The 19,357-nt window shown below is 42.4% G+C and overlaps 1 protein-coding gene across 7 annotated transcripts in view; it reads right to left on the minus strand.

Moving 5' to 3' along the window:
• DNM3 (dynamin 3) overlaps positions 1–19,357 on the minus strand; it is a 298,280-nt gene that overhangs the window by 95,010 nt on the left and 183,913 nt on the right. For all 7 annotated transcript variants that reach the window (XM_073356327.1, XM_073356323.1, XM_073356326.1 and 4 more), the window contains one exon: positions 8,243–8,352. In XM_073356327.1, coding sequence (XP_073212428.1) covers positions 8,243–8,352 — 110 coding nt within the window. The remainder of the gene's footprint in view (positions 1–8,242; positions 8,353–19,357) is intronic.

Here is a 19,357-nt window from a genome sequence, read left to right on the forward strand (position 1 = left end):
TTTCCATTTCAATTCTTCTATATGTGTATCAACATATTTTTGTGCACAGGCAGCTGCTGAGATATAATGATGATGGACCTGCTATACCTTGATAAGCAGATGTACTGTAAGTGGCATGTAATTATTAGAGAATATATAAAGCAAAAAACATCAAGTTAGATTATAAGGAGGCATTTATCCGCACTCATAAGTCTGCAAATATGCCATGACAAATACAGCTAGAAATTATAGAGCAGGAATGTCTGTGAAATATGCAATACTGAGCTCATAAACCACTAAGGCCCTGATTCTGAACCAAAAAAAAAACAAAACCCCACGCACTACTACACCTACACCCTCTTAACCTGAACAATCCCGTTGAAGTCAGTGAAACTACTCACAGGCTTACACATAATTCCATGTGATGTAGCATTGGGTCCAAAAACAGAAATGTTTGCCATCTGAAATTATTTTGTGAATTTCGGGGTCTTTTTATATTTATTGCATCATAATAGAATTGACTTTAAAAGTCTAGAGTTGAATGCAGACTGATCCACATTTTTGGAGTGAAAAACTAAAAAGTTGCATATATTGGATATTTTCACTTTGGTTGAAAATTACCATAAAATGAAAAAAATACATACACAATATGTGTTTAATATACAGCCATGTAAAAAGGAACAGGAATCTAAACATTCCATAAATATACACATTCAAGACCGGTATTTTTTATATTAACTCAACTCTAAGTAAGCTAGATACAATACACTGGATTTGAAGTGTGCTTTGGCATATTGTTATACACACCTGAAACTCCATAAGCAGTTTTTAAATACAGACAGCCAGTTTTTTTAAAGGAAAGAATAAATGCAATGAAGTTAGGGCTCTGCAAATATTTTCTTTATGAAGCCATCCATCTGTAGTAAGTTAGCAGCAATGTGTGACTAACATTTTCTACAAAGGCATGCCATTTCAGTTCACTACAATAAGTATGTGTGTTAATTAAAATTAATTACACATGCCTCTCAAAATATTTTTTTTTTCCAGAAGAACCAAACAGAACATCTCTGAAACAATGCTAGGAAAGAAAAGTGCTTGAGCTTTACTCTACAAATCAGACCCACTTGAGTAGTCCCACTGAAGTCTATTGATCTTTTAAATTAACATAACTATTGTCCTAATGGGGAAAATGAGCAGAGAGAGAATAATATACTAATCATTGTAGACTACCTTGATTATGAAAGTGTCTAAATTTCAAAATATATCCATAACAGAACTATATCCATAACTCATGTCTCACTGATCATCTGTGCTCGCAGTAATAACTTAAATCAGCACAGAACTATCCAATTAATACTCTAGAATGCAATTAGTACAGCTTCTATCTTAGATATAACTCAGCCTTTAGGATTCCATTGTTTCTGGACAGGGAGTTGTTTGTTATAATCACACATGTTGGTAGAGTAATACTAACAATTAACAGAAAACAACATGATTTGCCTAAGAGCAGTGTATAATACTAGTATAATGGGTAGAATAAAACAGAAGTAAAAATTTAGTTATTTCCTAGGTACCATCCTTATAGAAAGGGTTGGCAGAATTAAATGTTTTCTATAATTTTGATTAAAATAAACATTGATATTATCAAAGTATTTTTTCAATTTTTATCAATTTAAATGTTCACAGTTGTGCAAAATTATGGGGTTTAAGCTTTTTTTTCCCCTTATCTATTTAAACTGTCATAGTTGTGGGAAACTGGAGAGGGCAACAATGATTATTTAATGCCAAAAGATGTTGAGTTTCAAAGAATTTAAGCTTTCTAACTGTTAAAACAGAAACTGTCAACAGTATATGTCAAAATATACAAAGTAAATAGCTTTAACTCAAACACTAAGAAGTTCTCCAGTGGCATTTTTCTTATCTTGCCTATCTGTGAATTTTGATTATTGATGGAAGTATTTTTTCTGTTGGTTAGTGTGTGTACAGGAAAATTGACATTTGCCTATAAAAATGCAACCCTTCCAAGCCTACCTATGTAGCACTTTAAAAAATACTAAATAAATGAGCAAATGTTGATTGCTGCACCTACTTCCAGTGTGTCAGAGGACATTGTTTTTTCCAGCAAACAGCTTCGTTCACTGACTCAGCAATATTTTGGCAAACTGCAGCAATAAACTTGATTGTTCCATATAAACCACTAAAAAAATCTTACTTTTTTGGTATGTGTCCATAATTCTACAGGTAATGAGAGGCCTCCTTGCAGCTAAACACAACAAATATGCTATTTGTGATGACTTTAGCATTGCTGCTGCTTCTTCTTAAGAGCTTTTTTTGCTCTGTAATGCCAGGCCTAAGACCTCTATGCTGGTGTCCCCTACCTGCAAATGCTGTGTTCTGCTATTTCCCCTGAATGGTGATATAAATGAAAGGACTGATAAGGCAGAGCAGTAAGCTACTGAACTGCAATTGGGGCTTAAAACTTATTTGTTAAATCGGATTTCTTTAGATTACAACTGCTTCAGTACTGAACTGAACAGAATCCAGAAGTTTGCTGTAGTTTACAAACCTCAAAAAACTGTTATCTGGATAAAATTCATCTGGATTTTTTTAACGCACTCTCACTCCCTCATTTGTAACACCACATATGGGCTATGAATAGGCTCAGCCCCTAGCTCTCCCTGGGGCTTGGCTTTCTTGGTAAATCAAAAACAGTAATAAAACACACACCTCAGCCTAAGCTTCCTCCCTGAGCTTGGCTTCCATCCAGCAGCTCTTAGGTCTTAGCTCCCTGCAGTAGTTTCCTCTCTTTTGGGTGCCCCTCTATCCCCCTTAGATGTTAGGGTGGTGGTAACCAGCTGCCATGTGGCAGCCAGAAGAAATTCAAGAGCTTTATTCAAGCTTACAATTCCTGCTAATGGGATGGGGCTTACAAGAGGCATGCCACTTGGTACATTGCTTCCCTCCAAGAACATCTACTCTGCCACCTTTGCAACCCACACAGGACCCACCCAACTCCCCAAGTCACACATTGCCTCCAGAAGACCCAGTCTCTTCTCTGCCTGTGCATTTCTTGTGCCATAGTCCCGAATGACATTCTTGAGCATCCCCTAGGGTCCAGGAAATGTTCCCTCTCTCTCCTGAAGACAACTACCCAGGCTAATGAATGAGTATGGCACCCCTCCCCAGAGTCAGCCTACTTGCCCCCTATGCATAGGGGAGTGATGGCTGAGGGACAACTCAGAACAAGTTCTGCTGTCTGCCGTTGTTCATCTCTGAATAAGCTCTCCCATACCAACATGGGAACACACTGCGACATCACCGCTACTCGTTCAGCAGTCACACGACACTCCCGTGGGTATCTCAGCCCATGCAGCTTCAGCTAGACCATGTAACTTCTGATAGTCACAATCCACATAGGGGCTGGTGGCTCACCCCATCATCTGGGAAAGCATCATTTTGGTTTTTCTTTCAGTGTCCCCAAGACTTTATCTTCACAATGGTTCCTCTACCTGCCTTACCATTCGTTCCTCAGATGGAAGCTGTCTGGAGGCTGAAGCTTCAACCAGGGGACAGCAGGTGCTGGCACACCCAAGTGCCAATATTAGCTATTCCATCAGGCCCTCTATTATTTGGGTCCTCAGTGTGAGTCTGTGTAACTGCAGAGGAACATCTCTTGTTCTCCAAACCCACCTCTCCACCCACACACCCCACTACGGACAACCATGAGGAGAGAGGACCCTGATAAGATCATTCGGTTTCTTCTAGAGAGTATGGCTAGGGGAGGGGATGCAGCAGTCTCCATTTTCCCCTGGAGCCAGGTAGGGAGAGATGAGGGAGCCTCTTTCCCTCTCTGCCACCCTGGAAGGGAGAGGGCATCAAACAGGAGAACACAGCTTCCTGTGGGAAAAAGGGTAGATAAGGGACTCCCCAACAGACAATTTTTCTCCCCATCAGGTGCTGGTGCTGCTCCCGCTACTGGCAGGTAAAGGCAGCAGCCAGCAAACAACTCTCCAGCCAGCAAACAAAACAGACCAGCTTCCTCCTATGGCTCCGTAGCTCCAAAATCTCCCTCCTGGTGTGTCCCTTTTTCACCAGGAGAGAAGAAGCAAGAAGAGGGAGCTGATCTCCCCTAAATTCAGGAGAAGACGTGGAAGGGGAACTCTCCCCCTGCTTACAGCAGAGAGGAGGAAGATGCACTCCTCACACTTCTCTTTATTCAAACCCCTTCTGATATCCATAAGGAGTCAGCAGAAATTGCAACAGCTTAATACAAGGTTCGAATACCTGCCAATAGAGTGAGTCAACCAAAAAGCTCTGCCTCTCTGTTACAAGGCTGAAAGGGTTATTTTAAGGTGGCACAGAAACAAATTAAATGAAATAGCACCAGTGCTAATTTGTGATGAGAGAGGTGCCGGGGCTCCAGCAATTTTTTTACTTTCATAACTGACGCGGCAAGCCCAGAGGTGCCGGGACTATGAACTGCCAAGCCTAGAGGCACAAATTAAGCACTGAATTGCACTATCTGGAATTCCACAGCCATTAGTAAGATCATCAGAGACTATGATTGCTTCCCCTTTTTAACTAAAGACAGCTGGAACTGTTGTACAGTTCCTAAAAAGAGGCATATTTGCGACTATAATGCTTGTTCCAAGCTAAAGTACTTGCCTGAAAGAAAAAAAAAATCCATCAGTGAATAGTTTTTATGGGAAATATGTGGGGAGTGGGCAAATCATTTGTGCTGAAATCCTAGAATAAAAATAAACTTTCAGGGAAAGACAGAATTATTATCTTTTGTTTGTTCTTGAACTTTGCCCAGGAGCCTCGGGCTTATTCATCGTGCAGCCGTTGGATGTGGACCTACTGTTCATGAGCATAGGATTGGACAGAAAATCCTCTCCCTGGCTTTATTAGTTCTACTTATGACAGAATGCTAGTCAATCATTGTTAAAATGGGAGAGCGAGTCAAATGGCAGTTTCTCAAATACCATTTGCTCTAGCCCCAAATGCTTCTACTTAGGTAAATCAAAAGAGCCCACATACATTAATATGCCCCGGCATGTGAAATTTAGTAGTACGTATGGTTTAAATACATGGTATCTCTCTACAGCTTTTAACAATTATTTGGTTTGCTGGAAACCTCTAGTTTCTTTTTCCTTCTGTTTAGGCAATGTTACTTGGATAAGCAGCATATCCCTCCTATTCCATTTCAGGGATTTAATTTAGAAAGCAATCAGAAAGGAATTTAAATTCATTATTTCACAACGCAGGCTCTTCATACACACACAATTATGTTTCATTACATGAGAATTTATCTTCTCCATGAAATCAATTGCCATAATCTTCGTTCATTACACGTTACCAAATCACATTTGATTTGTCAGAGAGCTGTTGACTTCTGCAGTAAATCAAAATGACAGAGATTAGATAGATGAGTAAGGAAACTAACAGTCTCCTATTCAAGCCTGTCTATGTTTCTTTTCAGCAAAACTAGGATTTCCCCTAGTAACTGTATTTCACAACTGGGGAGGTTTTCATAAATGGAAAAAATGCAGTATGCATAATCCAGGAAGCTATTGAAATGTACAGTATCAGAAACATATGGCTACAGGAAATACCTTGGCAGTAAGAGGCTGGGAATGAGAGAACAGTCATCAAGGAAACTCTCTTGACTAAAGGGAGACCTGGCTTTAACAATTTAAATATTTTTAAATGCACACGAAGAAACTTTGCCTAGGCGATGCACAAAAATTGGGTGCTGGTTGAGATTAAGGAGGAAAGTGGAACACAGGATGACCCACATACTATTCTGGGATGTTATAGTAGATGGCTTTACTACTGTTCTTTAATTATCTGTTTTTCAAATACTGAAATCATTGGAGTCTCGGAAATCCTCAACAGATAAAAATTAAAAAAAGGTGACTTCTTTCTCAGTTAGTAGCATATGAAAGGAGTGACTAGACATGGAGTTTATTTTATACTAATAAAAAAAGTGAACAGTGCAGACTCTCACAGTTAACATTCCTCTTCCCCCTCCTCCCCAAAACCCCCCCAGAAAAATATCTTCATGATCAATGAACTTTAAAATAAAATGATATCCATTATACCAGTGGATCTAAACGTTTTTCATCCAAGAACTTCCAGCCCCCAACCTAGCAAGGTGGGAAGGGCAGGGTGGTCACAACCCAATACATGTTCACAACCACCAGGCTGAAAGCCCCAGCACTAGATCGTTTCATCCAAGCCTCAACAGCCCCACAATGCTACTGCAGGGTAAAGTTTTTACTGTGAGGCAGTATTAGATATTAAACCAGTACAACACTTAATTTCAGCCAAAAAGAGACATTTCTAGAAAGATCAAAGGAAAATCAGCTGCATTGTGGTAGCAAATAAATTGCCATTTTAAATATAGTTTAATAAAAGGATTCCCATGAACAAGGAGCCCATCTCTTCTTGCTACGGAATTCTACTTAGACGACATTATTCTGGCATCTTATTGGTGCACTGTCATGTCCTGTCATGCCCATATATATTTCAGGATGCTTTTAATGCAACTTCAGAATGCAGGAGGCCCAGACAAAAACTGAGTGTGTAGTAGTTCTAACAGATTTTACACATATGAATCTAAAATCCTCACTCCACAATCTACATGAAGATCTGGTGAAAATGCACACGTGAAAAATCACTCTGCCCCTTTTTGGTGAACTGGAAAAGGTAAATGATTTGTTTCTCTCCTTTCTTCACAGCAGTTTGCCCATTAATATTTAAAAAGCACAAAATATTCATAACCATTAGCAAAACAAAGGAGAATTGTCCCTGCGGAACATAAGGCCCTCCGACCCAAGGGGCTGAACTACACGCGTTCCTTAAAAAAATATTCCTATACTCTGCACAGAATCAATAAAATTGACAAGGATCCATCACTACAAAGTTATATTCCATGACTGAGCTGTGTGTGTAAACAGTTAAATTACATTTCAGGTTCCTCAGATAACTTCTCTTACATTTCAAAATAAAACTTCTAAAAAGGCAAAAAAAGGTTTAAAAAGCTTTCTGCGGAGTCTAGAAATGCAAATGGTCAAGAGTTTTAGCTCATGTTCCTAACGATTATTTGTGAGATATTTTCCAAGTGCAGTGTTTGAAACAGAATACGAACATGCGAGCCCAGCCCAACAGTTTACCAGGTGTACTGCAAGACTTTACGGGGCATTCAAACATGAGACTCAAACTTAGTCTCTCACTCCTGAAGCCAGCTGCAGCTGGGAGTGGTTCAGAGATAGCCCGCTCAGCCCTTGTGGGAGAGTGTGCCTCATTTTGCTGGAATGATCACTTCTGGCCAGTTCAGGAGCAATAACAACCGATTCTACAGAGAGTCCTATCCAGCCCTTCTTAGCTGGAAAGACATTTCAGCACATCACAAAGCTTTGAAGGGTGAGGTGAGTGAAGGAGAAGATAAAGGACAAGTATTACAGGTACTTAAACTGATTTTTTGAAAATAGGACTCCAGAAAATGCAGCTTATCTACTGAAATGCTATAGCTTCATTGAGCCAACTGCAAGCATGACTCCTCCCTTTAGAAAGAGAGCACTGATCACTTGCATTTGTGTGTTTGTTGTAGCGTTCACCTTTCTTTTCTGTTTGTACACGCTAGTCACACTCTCCTGCTTTTTAGAAGAATATCTCCACAGGGGTACAACACTCTCACCACTCGATACTCAGAAGCAGCAGGCTTGCTGGAAAAGTGTCAGGTGCTGAATTAAGATTCGAATGAATTAGGAAGACAGAGGTATCTCATTCATTTGTCCCTCAACTGTTTTTCAAAAAACACCTACAGTGTCTGATGACGAGAGACAGTGTTTCTGTGGAATTGAGGGGCCAATCCTCAACTGGCGTAGGTTAATGTAGCTCTATTGACGTCAATGGAGCTTGCCAATTTCAACCAGGATCTAGCCCATAAAGTACAAAAGTCTCAGATGGAAGGTCCAGCGACACAAAAATAGGACAGGGAGGGGATCGGTCACTCATTCAAAGGAACAAAATGACCAGCCATGGTCCTGAATCCACACCATGAACAGTGAGAATGATGTAAGGATGCTAACCTTTGGTGCCATGCATCAGGATTAAAGGAATAGCACAGAAAGAGTTGAGATGACAGTATTTAAGAGGTTTAATGTCTCATTTTATGGGAACACCAAAACTGCAGTCATTTTCATTAAATTGTAAACCTTCTCAGACCTGAAAAGCACTGGCTGGCACCTTCCCTTACCTTTGCTCCGTGTTAAACAAGGCAAAAATATGTTTGCTAGACATGAAGCTCTTTTCAACATCCCGCACTTTCAGGTTGTCCAAGGGAAGCATGTACTTCTTTTCCTTTTCCTATTAAAAATAAATAAAACCACAAATACTGTAATATGTTTCAAAGAAAGCAGACATCAGCATGCTATAGTTTAGTTAGCGACTATTCTGTTTACTATCTTGACACCAACACTGCTATCAAAGACTAAAGGAATACCTAAAACAAATTATCTTACCCATAATTGGGTGAGCTTGGGTGCATACCAAATTATATAGTCCTCCATCCCTTTCTTTCAGTTAGCTGAAGGACAGTATGCTGTGGAACCCTATTCCAGCTGAGCAGCGAACAGCGGAGGGACTAACAGAGGGAGTTTGCCTGGGATCTGTCCGAGAGGAGGTACGCTAAGTGCTGCATTGGGGGGGCTGTGTTGGTGAGTATCTGAGTGTCTGTTGCGGGGACAGTTTGTCAGTTTGACTGTGTGCTTGATCGTTTGAAAAGTGTGAATTGGGAGTGCTTTGTTCCAGGTGAGCCTTGAGAGGGCCTCACTGTTACAAAAAGGCAGTCAGCTGCGAACCAGCTGAGTGGTGAACAGCAGAGAGGATAACAGAGGGAGTTTGCCTAGGGAGAGCCCACTGTGGCTTTCATCTTACAGGCTTCTCTGAGTAGTTACTACAACACCCGAGGAAGCTCTTAGAAGGAAGGTAATATGGATGATGAGCGTTCAGCTGTTACCTGCACAGGATGTGCAGTTTGTCTTTCTTCCACAGGACAGAAGCGACTTTGTCTGTACAAAGTGCAAGCTGGTCTCCATATTGGAAGAGAGGTTCAAGGTCTGGAGAAACAAGTATTGACCTTTGTCAGGATATGCTTCTACGGCACAACTTTCTGAAGATTCAGAGTGGGCTGTGCAGCAGGGACAGAAGGACGGTGAAGAAATTTGGCAGCATGTGACCTCCAGAAGAAGAAAGAGAAGCATCCATGTACCAGCAATGCAGATACAGGTGAGCAACTGTTTTCATGTTCTCTCCACAGGTACTAGATGATACATCTGCGGGAAGGGAGCAGGAGGAGACTCTGCTGATTGGAAGGCATGAGATGCACTGTCTTAGGGAAGGGGGTTCCATGACCACTGCTCCCAAGAGAAGGAGGTGGGTTGTGGTGGTTGGGGACTCCCTCCTCAGGGGGGCTGAGTCATCTATCTGCCGCCCCGACCGGGAAAACTGAGAAGTCTGCTGCTTGCCAGGAGCTAGGATTCATGATGTGATAGAGAGACTGCCGAGACTCATCAAGCCCTCGGACCGCAACCCCTTCCTGCTTCTCCATGTGGGCACCAATAATACTGCCAAGAATGAGCTTGAGCGGATCACTGCAGACTATGTGGCTCTGGGAAGAAGGATAAAGGAGTTTGAGGTTCAAGTGGTGTTCTGGTCCATCCTCCCTGTGGAAGGAAAGGGCCTGGATAGAGACCGTCGAAGCGTGGAAGTCGACGAATGGCTACGCAGGTGGTGTTGGAGAGAAGGCTTTGGATTCTTTGACCATGGGATGGTGTTCCAAGAAGGAGTGCTAGGCAGAGACAGGCTCTACCTAACGAAGAGAGGGAAGAGCATCTTCTCAAGCAGGCTGGCTAACCTAGTGAGGAGGGCTTTAAACTAGGTTAACTGGGGGAAGGAGACCAAAGCCCTGAGGTAAGTGAGATACCGGGAGGAAGCAAGAGCAAGAGGGGAAGTGCAGGAGGGGAAGGCTCCTGCCTCATACGGAGAAAGTGGGACGATCAGCGAGTTACCTCAAGTGCCTATACACAAATGCAAGAAGCCTGGGAAACAAGCGGGAAGAACTGCAAGTCATAGAATCATAGGGTTGGAAGGGACCTCAGGAGGTCATCACCAGACCAGGGCGATGAGGTGGACAAGGCTTTCTTCCGGCAACTAACAGAAGTTACTAGATTGCAGGCCCTGGTTCTCATGGGAGACTTCAATCACCCTGATATCTGCTGGGAGAGCAATACAGTGGTGCACAGACAATCCAAGAAGTTTTTGAAAAGTGTAGGGGACAATTTCCTGGTGCAAGTGCTGGAGGAACCAACTAGGGGCAGAGCTCTTCCTGAACCTGCTGCTCACAAACTGGGAAGAATTAGTAGGGGAAACAAAAGTGGATGGGAGCCTGGGAGGCAGTAACCATGAGATGGTGGAGTTCAGGATCCTGACACAGGGAAGAAAGGAGAGCAGCAGAATACGGATCCTGGACTTCAGAAAAGAGACTTTGACTCCCTCAGGGAACTGATGGGCAGGATGGAAAAGAGGGGGAAAGGAGTCCAGGAAAGCCGGTTGTATTTTAAAGAATCCTTATTGAAGTTACAGGAACAAACCATCCCAACGTGCAGAAAGACTAGCAAATATGGCAGGCGACCAGCTTGGCTTAACAGTGAAATCCTTGCTGATCTTAAACATAAAAAAAAAAGCTTACAAGAAGTGGAAATTTGGACAGATGACTAGGGAGGAGTATAAAAATATTGCTAGGGCATGCAGGGGTGTAATCAGGAAGGCCAACACACAACTGGAGTTGCAGCTAGCAAGGGGTGTGAAGGGTAACAAGAAGGGTTACTACAGGTATGTTAGCAACAAGAAGGTGGTCAGGGAAAGTGTGGGACCCTTACTGAATGGGGAAGGCAACATAGTGACAGATGATGTGGAAAAAGCTGAAGTACTCAATGTTTTTTTTGCATTGGTCTTCACGAACAAGGTCAGCTCTGAGACTGCTGCACTGGCAGTACAGTATGGGGAGAAGATGAGCAGCCCTCAGTGGTGAAAGAACAGGTTAAAGACTATTTAGAAAAGCTGGACATGCACAAGTCCATGGGTCCCGATCTAATGCATCCAAGGGTGCTGAGGGAGTTGGCTGATGTAATTGCAGAGCCATTGATCATTATCTTTGAAAATTCGTGGCGATCTGGGGAGGTCCCGGATGATTGGAAAAAGGCAAATATAGTGCCCATATTTTAAAAAAGGGAAGAAAGAGAACCCAGGGAACTACACCAGCCAGACTCACTTCAGTCCCCAACAAAATAATAGAGCAGATCCTCAAGGAATCCATTTTGAAGCACTTGGAGGAGAGGAAGGTGATCAGGAACAGTCAACATGGATTCACCAAGGGCAAGTCATACCTGACCAATCTGATTGCCTTCTATGATGAGATAACTGGCTCTGTGCATACGGGGAAAGCGGTGGATGTGATATACCTTAACTTTAGCAAAGCTTTTGATATGGTCTCCCACAGTATTCTTGCCAGCAAGTTAAAGTAGTATGGATTGGATCAGCGGTGGACAACCTGAGCTTGAGAAGGAGCCAGAATTTACCTATGTACATTGCCAAAGAGCCACAGTAATACATCAGCTCCTCATGCCTGCCAGTAGCCCTGCTGATCAGCGCCTCCCCCTCCCTCCCCATGCCTCCTGTGGCATGCAGGAGGCTCTGGGAGGGCGGGGGCGTGGCAGGCTCAGGGAAGGGGGCTGGAAGGAGTGGGGGCCTTGGCGGAAGGGGTGAAGTAGGGGCAGGGCCTGTGGCAAAGTCAGGGGTTGAGCAGTGATCATACACACACCCCTGCACATTGGAAAGTTGGCATCTGTAGCTCCAGCCTCAGAGTTGGTGCCTGTGCAAGATAGGGTGACCAGATGTCCCAATTTTATAGGGACAGTCCTGATTTTTGGAGCTTTTTCTTACATAGGCACCTATTACCCCCCAACCCCTGTCCAGATTTTTCACACTTGCTGTCTGGTCACCCTAATGCAAGGAGCCACATATTAACTTCTGAAGAGCCGCATGTGGCTCTGGAGCCACAAGTTGGCCACCCAGGATTGGATGAATGCACTATAAGGTGGACAGAAAGCTGGCTAGATTGTCGGGCTCAACAGGTAGTGATCAACGGTTCAATGTCTAGTTGGCAGCCGGAATCAAGCAGAGTGCCCCAAGGATTGGTCCAGGGGTCGGTTTTGTTCAACATCTTTATTAATGATCTGGATGATGGGATGAGTTGCAACCTCAGCAAGTTTACAGAAAACACTAAACTGTGGGGAGAGGTAGATACACTGGAGGGTAGGGATAGGGTCCAGAGTGACCTAGACAAATTCGAGGATTGGGCCAAAAGAAATCTGATGAGGTTCAACAAGGACAAGTGCTGAGTCCTGCACTTCGGACGGTAAGAATCCCATGCACCGCAATAGACTGGGGACCTACTGGCTAAGCAGCAGTTCTGCAGAAAAGGACCTGGGGATTATGGTGGATGAGAAGCTGGATATGGAATCAGCACTGTGCCCTTGTTGCCAAGAAGGTCAACGGCATATTGCGCTGTATTAGTAGGAGCATTGCCAGCAGATTGAGGGAAGTGATTATTCCCCTCTATTTGGCACTGGTGAGGCCACACCTGGAGCATTGCGTCCAGTTTTGGTCCCCGCACTGCAGAAGGGATGTGGACAAATTGGAGAGAGCCAAGCAGAGGGTAACAACTTCCTGCCACCGGTGAGTGCAGGCCCAGGCCTGCTGCACTCCTCAGGGGAGTGGGGGCATGGCTGGGGCAGAGCAGGGGCGGGAAAGGGCAGGGCAGGGCAGGGCAGGAAGAGCTGGAGCAGCATGCAGCTGCGCAGGGCACCAGGAAAGTTGCCCCAAATTTCCTGGTGCCCTACGCAGCTGTGTACTTTGCGTATGGGTAAGAATGTCCCTGGTTCCAAAGAGGATGGAGCTAGGCTGTTCTTGCTGGCAGGTGGCAGAACAAGAAACAACCATCTCAAGCTGCAGTGGGGGAGGTCTAGGTTGGATATTAGGAAACACTATTTCACTGGGAGGGTAGTGAAGCACTGGATTGGGTTACCTAGGGAGGTGGTGGAATCTCCATCCTTAGAGGTTTTTAAGGCCCAGCTTGACAAAACCCTGGCTGGGATGATTTAGTTGGGGACTGGTCCTGCTTTGAGCAGGGGATTGGATTAGATGACCTCCTGAGGTCTCTTCCAACCCTAATATTCTATGATTCTAATTGTAAGAAAAAATAATACTATTGAAAGATGAGTGGTTTTAAAGCCTTTTTTTTCCCAAGCACAGGGTTAGACGGATGTAAATAAAGGTAATGGTGACTATTGGTTTCTCCTCAGCACTTGACATTTCATTGAAGATCTGGGTGATTTCAAGGAATTTCGCTAGTGGTCACCATGTGCCAAACAGGTTTCCCATGTTTTAGTGTATCAAGCCACTACTACTATTTTTAGAGCACTAGTGAGAGCCCCACGAGGCCAAGTCTATAGACCTGGGCTGGGAGGCTCACTCCAAAACGCTGTGGGGACATACCAAAAGTGCTTTTACAAATGAGACCCTTTTACAGATGGGGAAAGACACCAAGAAGTGACGTGATTCACCCAAGAGCTGGGATTAGAACCTATTTCTCCTGACTCTCAGGCTGGTGCCCTAGCTCCTAGACAATACTATTTACAATATTATTTATAACACAAAAACATAGTACAATTAACCAAAATACGTTTTAGAACACCATTCACTTTACTCCATCTTAGAATCTTCCTTATGAAAGATTAATCCTTCAAGGGTGTTTAAATTATTTATACAGGTTAGACTCTTGGATATTCCTATGAAGGGAGACAGAAGGATGTCTATGTTTCAAAGTCCTTCAGAGACAACATATTGGACATAAGAAGCCAGGGTTACAGAACTATTTAGTTCAGGAAAAAAGGCATCACACATCCACTATGACATTCGAGAGATACAAAGCTCATTGCAATTTTAAAAAAAAACAACTCTCCCCACCCAGAAAAAGGAACTATCACCTCCACATGAACTACCATGTTTCAAGCAATAGATGAGCCCAACAACAAGTCAGCCTTAGAGCAATTACTTTATCCTGTGGAAGTTCCCAAAGCTCTAAACAGGATCAGATCAGTGTATGCTAGGTGCTCCACAGCCAAAAGACAAGGTTACTATCAAGGAGCTACAAGGTGGAAGGAATGGGGCTAGGCATAGTTATACAAGTGATGATGGGCACCTGGCTCATTAGTTCCATTTCTTATTTTTCAACATTTGTTCATTTTTATTTATAGATTTTAATTTTTGTTACAGGGCAGAGGTGAGCGAACTACAAGAAAAGGCTTCAGTAAGAGGGAAGGACAAAGACTCATCTCTAGAAGGAACTGCGACTTCCTCTGTTGTGAATACAGACTACACTTTACAAAGATGTAAGTGTGACCCACCCTCTCTCTGACATGAAAAACTTCCCACAGTGCAAGTTAAAAATATCCTAGCCAGGAGAGGCCTTCATCCCCAGGAGATGTTCCATCACCAACAGTCATATGGTAGCCTCTATTTAAAAGTGGATAGTTCTGTGCCCCTTGGGAGTGAGCTCGGCTCCAGGGGTGCCACAGTTTTCAAATCACTTGGGTGGAAGTTACCCCTGACAATGTTGTTTGGTTGGGAGACTCGTAGGAGCACGCAAAGAATGAATACAGTGACCACACACACAGTTACAAGTAAAAAATCTTGTTTGTATTATAAAAGTTACAGTCATATCTCCATATAGCCAATGTTGGGTTCATATTCAAATACCCAAAGATCTTAACAAGTTGGGTGGATCTCCTTACAGGTAGTCATTAATAGAGGGGTGGTTCCCGCTGTGGTCTTCCCACCCTAGTCATATCAGGAACAGCATTTTATCTTGCTGTCATGACCACACTTAACACCCTATGAATATGCATGAGGGTTCCATCCTCTTCCCTGTCTGTACTTCCACACATAAATGACGGGGTGCCCTGCTTCTCATAGGTTGTTCTCTTAGTTCCCCTTATTCTTATTAAAATTTATGTAAACATGTTCCCATGACAACCTGCACTCAGAGCAGAACTTTTGTGATGTTACAATTGGGTGTCTTGCATTCTAGATGGGTACATTGGGACATTTTCCGGGGACATCACCTATTGGTACATCCTCTCCAGTAAACCTGTAACCTTACTGGCATAGGGCTATTCCTGTGTCACCCATTCATGACACATCTCCTTAAGCCCGAGGCCTAGCGTGGCTGAGCTGAAACCTCACAGGCCTTAGCATATATCCTTGTATTATGGCCTTACTTTACCTATATACCTAATACACACTTACCACTCCTAAATATTTATCAGTCTTGTACTCCTATAATCCTATCCTACTTATATCTAGTCATCACAATTGATTACATATGAAACAACATATGAGTTAACCAAGACAACAGATAACTCAATTAAATGACAAAATGAACTAATTGGCTACAAAACATAATGCTCAAGAAGGTCCTTAATAGGCTAGTGCTGTCCTATGTTTTATGTGCGGGTGACTAACAAAATGTCTACATTGCAATTAAAAACCTGCAGCTGGCCCATGCCAGCTGACTCAGGCGCATGGGGCTCAGGCTAAGGAGCTGTTTAACTGCAGTGCAGATGTTCTGCTGCTGCCTTAGCTCTGGGACCCTCCTGCCTCACAGGATCCTAGAGCCCAGGGCTCCAGGCCAACATCTACACAGCAATTAAACAGCCCCTTAGCCCAAGCCCCATAAGCCCAAACCAGCTGGCATGGGTTTTTAATTGCAGTATATAGACATACAGTAATAGACCAACTAGCTGCCAACAAATGATAGTGAGATGGAAATATGCTGTACTGTAACTACCAACTGCTTCAGCAAGTTTCAGTTAAATACACTCAAAATAAATAAAGGTAAAGTCCAAAATGTTACAAGGGCGGGTGGAGATCAAAGATCTCCCACAGTGCTTTAAAGTCTGTTCATCTAATGAGTTAGGATGAGTTTGCCCACAAGAGGCAAGAAAGGGATTTTAATCTAGTCTTTTCCCTCTTTTTGACAACCTGCAGACAGCCCTTGGGTGACTGGAAAAAAGAGACGTGGATTGCAGCTGAAGGGGGTTTAAGGAAGAATAACCCTATTATGCAGTTTTTGGCACAATGAAAATGGATTACTGTAATTACTTTCTATACCATTCTTTTTAGATATCATCAAGGATGATACTCATTTCTAGGTCTCATGAGTTCAGCTCTTCTCTTTCTGGTCTTCTGCTGCACCCATTGGCTAGCTTGAGGGCTCTACCCCGCTGAGCATCCTCCAACTAGAGGACATTTGGATGTTCCCAGCCAGTTCCTTTCAACAGGGAGAAGTTAGAGTTCCCAACTCAAGACAACTAGTGTATTGCACTGACACAGGACAATCACTTCTCTCTGCTTTATATCTTGAGGAATGTAAGCAACATTACTGGAGTACAATATGCCATGTCAAAAATATGTTCCTCAAACTCTGAAGTGTTGGATTTAGCAAAGCGCTTGCATTGGTCTAATTCTGTTCCCACTTAATAGGAAGTCACATCTTTTAGAGCTAGAGAGTTTCCCATGTATATTTACACCGGAAGCACAAACATCCATGAGAAAGAGTCCTGCATTGATTGTAAATTTAAAGAACCCATATAACATCTCTGTTGAACACAGCTTCTATTAAATGGCCTTTGAATTAAGGCATGGGACTAGGAGCTGGAAGGGCTGGATTTTGTTTGTGTCTCTACCAGACTTCCTGTGTAAGCTTGGGCAACTCACTTGGCTTCTCTGTGCCTATTTGTACACCTGTAATATGGGGATGATTTTTATCTACCTGGCAGCAGTGTTGCAAGGCCTCATCCTGGTAGTTAACATTCATGTGAAGCAGATCATAATGCAAGGCTGTGACAAGGTACGCTACCAATTAGAATGTGGGGATAGTTAAATGGTGCACCAAGGCAAACACTTCCTCCCTTCCCCACTACTTTCTCTGTCAGGCCAGTAAAACAGGTAAGTGGTGGGGGAGGAGATGTACCTGGGGCTTATGAACCTTGGGCTCAGATGACATTAAAGGAGAAAGAGAAAATGAATAGCTAAAGAAAAACACCTGCTCTGTAGCCCTACTTACATCCCAGAAAGCAGAGGGCTTTTTATTTAGACCCGGGCTACTCTCATTGCCTGTGTGGAATAGCCCAAACAGTAACAAAGACATTATATAAATGTACACTGTTGTAATTTCTCCAGTCGCATTTAATATCATTTACATCAACATCCAGCATCTAGATTGCAATCTAAGTTTAAATATATCCCAAAGAGTTTCCAGACAGCTTGACAATCATGTTTATAGTCTAATTTTATTTTTACCTTGCCAAACTAAGAGCAGCATAGCATCTCCACAGTGGTCTTTGCTTTACCATACTTGCCTTTACAGCTGAATCTGCACAGACAGATTTTAAGTTTGCTTCATAAGGCACTTCCATTTTATTCTGAACTTTTTGTTGTTGTAGAAAAACAAAGCAAGCAAGCTGGTGATGGCCATTCAGCTATGTGCGCCTGATGTTGCTCCTGGGTACAGCTAGAGAAAATATAACTGAACTAGCTAGAAAATTAACTAGGGGCCAGCATTAAAAAGAAAACAAATGCAGACATGAAAAGTTTAGCATTTTTATGAAAAAAATGTGGCAAAATTAGAATATTTAATAGGTTGCAGATGCCAGGATCATATTTCTTCCACCTATGCATCTCTCCTGCCTCCTCCCACCTTGAGCTATACAGGTGGAGTCAACTGTTGAAAGCATAAAGCCAGGATGCCAAACTTTTTTCTAATGTTTCTTTGACCATGGCAAAGCTGAGAGATGAGCAGATCCTCTTACCCAAGACAGAAGCACACTGTTGATAGATGATATTTCAAGAAGAAGGTCCATGTCACTTTATTCTAAAGTTTAATTTTTAAAACTGCCTGTTGCAATTGCTGGAACAGTCTGCCACCTTCCATACTGGTTCTCTACCAAACCCAGCCAGATGGGTGAAATCTTTAGAAATAAGTCCTCATGACATACTGGTAGTTCTTGCCAAATGCTTGGCATACAGGAAATACATTGGATATTTTCTAGTATCAGTTTTAGTGGAACTGGTGGCACATTTTTATGAGAAATTTGACAAAAATGAAAAAAAATCTGTTGAAATTTGTCTGACAGAATTTTGAGTTGTCAGCCAAAGTTTTCAGACCAAAACTTTTTGCCTCAGTGCCTCATATGAGCTGTAGTTCAAGTAGCTCATGACCCATTCCCCTCTATGGGCAGTGCTCCCTGACTGCAATACATGTCCCATAATGCACCCCTCTTGCTGACCTGTCACAATGCACCAATCAGAGTACCGTAGCCAAAGTGCATCACAGAAGATGTAGTCTGACTGGGGAGCAATATTACTTTTTATACTTAACAATGACAACCAGGTATGATAAATTAGAGAAGAAATGTATATTATTTATCATGTACATCTTTGTGACAATGCCACTGAAGAACAATCGTGCAATACAAGAAGAGAATCTTTTAAAAAATCTAAACAATTAAAATAGTTCCATAAAGAAAAAAAACTGAATAAACTATACAAAAATGTGGATCTGGCCTCACAAGGCAAGCCAGAATGCTAGAAGAAAGCAACAGAGGATGTTGAGCGTTAACACCAAATCTCTTGTATCCTCATTGCACAAATCCTTTAACTCCTTCCACATTTGAGATAATCAGCTCTCTGAACCAAGCAAAGAAGACATGCCAAATCCAAAATTTTAGCTAACTGAGAAAGTTTTAAAAACTAAATCATATTAGTTAGGCATGATCCACTTTAGGGAATCTGTGTTCTTGTATTTTCAGTATCTATAGATAGCTATGGTTTAAAGATTATAGCTTTTTGTTTTCCTAGATTTTTCTTACACATTTATTTTCCCCCCAAACTGCTGCTGCTTCTGTTTTTAGAAGTGTTTTTTAAAAAAAAAAAAAAACAAAAAACAACAACATTTCCTCTCTCTGGTACTTCTTCAGAATGTCATTACATCTGACCCCAAGTTAAATAATTCTTTAATCTTGTCATTTATTTTACAGTATGATCTTCATTTCCCACAGAATTTTTTCTCCTTCCCCAGAACTCTTATCATATTTGTTTCTGGCACCTTCCTTGCTCCCAAACTTCTTTATGAACACAGTGACAAAAGAAAACTTCACATTTTAGCAATGCCTGCATCTTTTCAATAAAT

This window comes from Lepidochelys kempii, chromosome 8 (genome assembly GCF_965140265.1).
Source record: "Lepidochelys kempii isolate rLepKem1 chromosome 8, rLepKem1.hap2, whole genome shotgun sequence".
Classification (NCBI taxonomy): Eukaryota; Metazoa; Chordata; order Testudines; family Cheloniidae; genus Lepidochelys; species Lepidochelys kempii.